Source organism: Halyomorpha halys, unplaced genomic scaffold, assembly GCF_000696795.3.
Source record: "Halyomorpha halys isolate HHAL.00 unplaced genomic scaffold, Hhal_1.1 Scaffold766.1, whole genome shotgun sequence".
NCBI lineage: Eukaryota > Metazoa > Arthropoda > Insecta > Hemiptera > Pentatomidae > Halyomorpha > Halyomorpha halys.
In genome coordinates this window covers 33229-37428 of record NW_027111507.1, presented here as the reverse complement: position 1 = coordinate 37428, position 4200 = coordinate 33229, and the positions used below count along the sequence as shown (strand labels likewise).

The 4200-nt window shown below is 32.5% G+C and overlaps 1 protein-coding gene across 3 annotated transcripts in view; it reads right to left on the bottom strand.

Annotated features, from left to right (window-relative positions):
• stj (straightjacket) overlaps nucleotides 1–4200 on the bottom strand; it is a gene marked incomplete at its 5' end in the record, with an annotated part of 41636 nt that overhangs the window by 8285 nt on the left and 29151 nt on the right. For all 3 annotated transcript variants that reach the window (XM_067049543.1, XM_067049546.1, XM_067049544.1), the window contains 2 exon segments: nucleotides 2274–2386; nucleotides 2495–2611. In XM_067049543.1, coding sequence (XP_066905644.1) covers nucleotides 2274–2386; nucleotides 2495–2611 — 230 coding nt within the window.

Here is a 4200-nt window from a genome sequence, read left to right as displayed (position 1 = left end):
GTTTTAATAAGAGTTTTTCTAGGATTTTGCCCATAATGGGCAGGAGCGAAATAGGACAGTAGGAAGATGGATATTCAAGTGGCTTGGAGGGTTTGGGAAACATTTTTATTATAGACATTTTCCAAGGGTCAGGGAAATAGGTGGATCGGAGTATAGCATTATAGATATAGGTAAGGAATAGAAAGGCTTTACGAGGGAGCTGTTTCAGAATGTGTGTGGATAAGATCGTGGCCAGGAGCTTTTTCAGAAGGTAATTGGTGGATGATGTTCATTATTTCTGAGGGATGAAAGGCATTAGGAGGAAGGGTCATTTGAAGTGGAATTTTAATCTCTGCTTCAACATGTTCAAGATGGGTTGGATTAAGGATATCGGGATGGGGGTTAAAAGTTTTGAAGAGGTGTTCGCCGAACATTTGAGTTTTTTTTTCATCTGATCGTGTCCAAGTCTTCTTTTCAGTGAGAAGTGGATGGTTGAAAGATTTGTATTTTAGTAGTTCTCCATAATGATTTGTAAGTGGTATTAAAGGTTTCTGTTAAGTTCTAGAAATTTTGTATTCTGTGTTTTCTAATTTCTGCTTTTAGTCTGTTAGTCAATATATTGTAATGAGTTTTGTCCGAGGGATATCTTGTTCTGTGCCACCTCGCTCTTGCCCAGCGTTTTTCTGTTAATAATGCTGGTATGTGACGAGGTAAGTTGTTTTCTCTAAAACTTTTTATGTTCATTGGTGAAGTATTGTTAGTGATAGTAGTTCCTATCGATTTAGAAAGTATTTCGATTGCAGAGTTGATCTGTTCTTTTGTTTTTAGTGGAATTTTTAAGTCAAGTACGTTTTCAAGATCAGTCCGAAATTTTTTCCAGTTTTCCTGTCCTGTAACCATTGAAGGGGGAGAGGGTCTAGGAATAGGATTAGAATGGATGTGAAGTAGAACCGGGTTATGATCTGAAGAGAGATCATCTAAAGATTGAATTGTGGATTGTGATGTGGGTGTTTGGGAAGTAACAAATATATCAAGGATATTGGGACGTTTTTTAAGGGATGTAGGCCAATAAGTAGGATTTTTAGGAGAGAGGATGGAGTAACTATTGGATGTTGTGACTTGGGAAAGCGTCCTACCACGAGTATTGGGCGTTCTGCATCCCCACTGTTGATCTTTGGCGTTGAAATCTCCTCCAGCAATAAATCGCAGACCAAGGGACCGAAATAAGGAGTCAAGATGGCTATAGGAAAGGGAAATACCTGGAGAACAATATATATCTGAAAGTGTGATGTTAAACGGGCGAGAGGATAAGCTGACGGATGTTGATTGAATAATATCAGATGGAGTGGAAGGAATAAGGGAGTGAGGTAAAGATTTATGAATAAGGATACAAGAACCTCCCTGGGATGTGTTGTCAGGGTAATCTGTTCTAAATGTAATGTAGTCGCGTATGTAGAAGTAAGAATGCTTTGTGAAATGGGTTTCATTCAGTAGTGCTATGTCGATGAAATGTTCATGGAGGAATATGTCAAGTTCGTCTCGGTGGTTATGTAGTCCATTTGCATTCTACAAAAGTATATTTAAGGTGCTTTTGTTCATCTAGTTAAATTGAACGGGATTTCATTAAGGAGTCTGGTTAGGAGTGAGATAAGAGGCTTGATTGTGTCTTGAAGATCACGAAGGAAGGAGGAAAGAATATATGCTATTTCAGGTGCATTTTGGCTTTTTTGGGAATAGAAGGTTTGATCATGGACATGAGTGTAGGCTGGTCTAGGTAGGGATTGAATTCTTCTTGGGGATTGTTGAATTGGATCCTCGGTTACTAGAGGTTCAGGGAAAAGATTGATCGATTACTAAATTTGAAGACTAAAATTAAGTTAAATCTGTACTACTAAAACACATGAAGGGTCAGGGGTGCAGTACTTAGTAAGAAAGTACTCTTACTAGACCAACATTTGTGCAAGAAGGTGATTTGGTCAGAATCACACTCAACAGCCAGATTTTTATCCAATTTAGGGTACCCACTTCATGAGGCTGGGTGGACCCTTGTGGGCTCCCGAACCCACAGGGCTGACTCACAGCTACATTCAATCAGAAAATAATTATCTACCTCAGCCTGATTCAAACCTGGGTCCTTGGAATTGTGCCTTACCACTGAGCTACCTGCTTCCAAATTTAAAAACTATTTTTAAAAAATATACTGGTATATCATGGACTATTAGTCTACTAATTATAATTCAGCTAAAAAATACTATAACTCTGTCTTATTAAATAAAAAGTAAGATTATATTTACCAGCATCAAAGGGAACAGAATAAACAAAACTATCTGGTTCCACATAATATTGTTCCACTGCTCGTTTATACCAAGTTTCATCAGTAGCTCTATTGTGTATATTACTAAAGTGTCTGGAAAATTATTCAACAAATCATTTTTACAGAAAAACATAAATATAATGGATTTTCGTAAAAATAAAATATACTCTTGATGAACAATTTCTTAATTTATTGACTCACTGGTTTCCATTTTCTGTTTCATTTTCTAAATTCAGAGATATATCTTGCCATCGAGTAAGTCCACTTCTTGTAGCCATAAAAACTAAAACTAATCCAAACCTTTGCTTCATGTCTTGTCTATGGAAAAAATGATAAAAATACAATAGTTACAATACAATATATGTTTTATACAAGACAAGTATTTTTAATGAAATTTGATTATTTAATTTAATTTATATTGGTCCAGTCACAATTACAGCTAAGATTATCATACTTTATTAAAAATAAAGTTGATAAAAAACTTATCTTCAAAAAAATTCCTACCAGGCACTAGTCCACCAATAAAATCTATTTAGATATGAGTTTAATAGAGCTGGCGAAGCAACAGCTTCCAAGAATTGCTTCCTCCCTCATTTATGATGAATTGCTTTACTATATATATTACGTATTTTCTATTATATGTGAAATAAAACTATAGCATACTTATGTATTAATTTATAAACAAAATTTATATTGATAATTACTTCATTTATTGATAAATATTACAATCAGGTGCAAACTTGAGCAATGAGTAATAGTGGTAATTGAACACATTCATACCAAAAATAAAAAAAAAAAGTAGTTTGACCAATTTATTCAAGAAGGTGTTGGTCAGTGATAACAGAAAAATATGAATAAAATTATTGAGAGAAAAGACTCAATTTTAGGTTGATTTAATTCAAGTCAAATCTTGAACAAATATTTATTGTTACCATTTCCCCACTTCTTGACAGTTATCATTGACTGAAACCAAGACAGTTTTTTTTTTTTTTTTTTCAAAAAGATATTTTTTATTTAATTTTTAGTCAACAAAACCTTTAGTATGACAAAATTATTTACTATTTAATAAATATATGAAATGATGTTAGTTTCTTTTCTTTAAAAAAGATGTACTGCATAAGACTGGTTTGTAACGTTTTTAAAAAAATAAAATCATTATTATTATTTTTTTAAATATTAAAATTAATAGAACTATGATGGCTTAGTTTCCTAAACATATTTTGTTTAGTAAAAAAACACAAGAAAGTGGAATCAACCTATCAACCAATATTTATTAATACCTCAATATTATTGGGGAGAGGAAGCAAAATGATATCCTAATAAAAACATTCGTAATTCAGAACCATCATAAATCAACATTGAGAAAAATCTGGAGGCCTACTAATTTTTACATATTCAAATTTGTTTTAAATCAAAAAATTTAATGAATTAGCCAACAGAACCTCATTGAAACAATACTTATCGTTTATTGACATACATCAAGGGTTATAATTCAATTATATGTTTATGAAGTGATTAGTTTTAAAATGGCTCAATCCACTTTTTGTACTAAATGTGTTTTGTAGTATTTTTCATATGAGTTCAATACACTAAATCCAAGGAAAACCATTCTGACCAAAATTTACTCAATCTACTATAAAAATAGGTTAAAACTCAAACAATGGGGTTTCCTTGTTTAAAAGAAAACCTCTGTTCCTGTAAAATATTTGATTATGGATTGAGTCAGTTTAGAAACTAACTTCCTCATACATAGTAGGTGATTTAAATAAAATTATTAAAATTTAGTAAGGTAAATACGTATATGATAAATGTGTCATCCACCAATCATGCAGCTTCAATATTTTGCTATAATGGTGTAATGCTTTCCAATCTGTGAAAAAGATTGTTTCTTTCTCTTGTTTTAACAA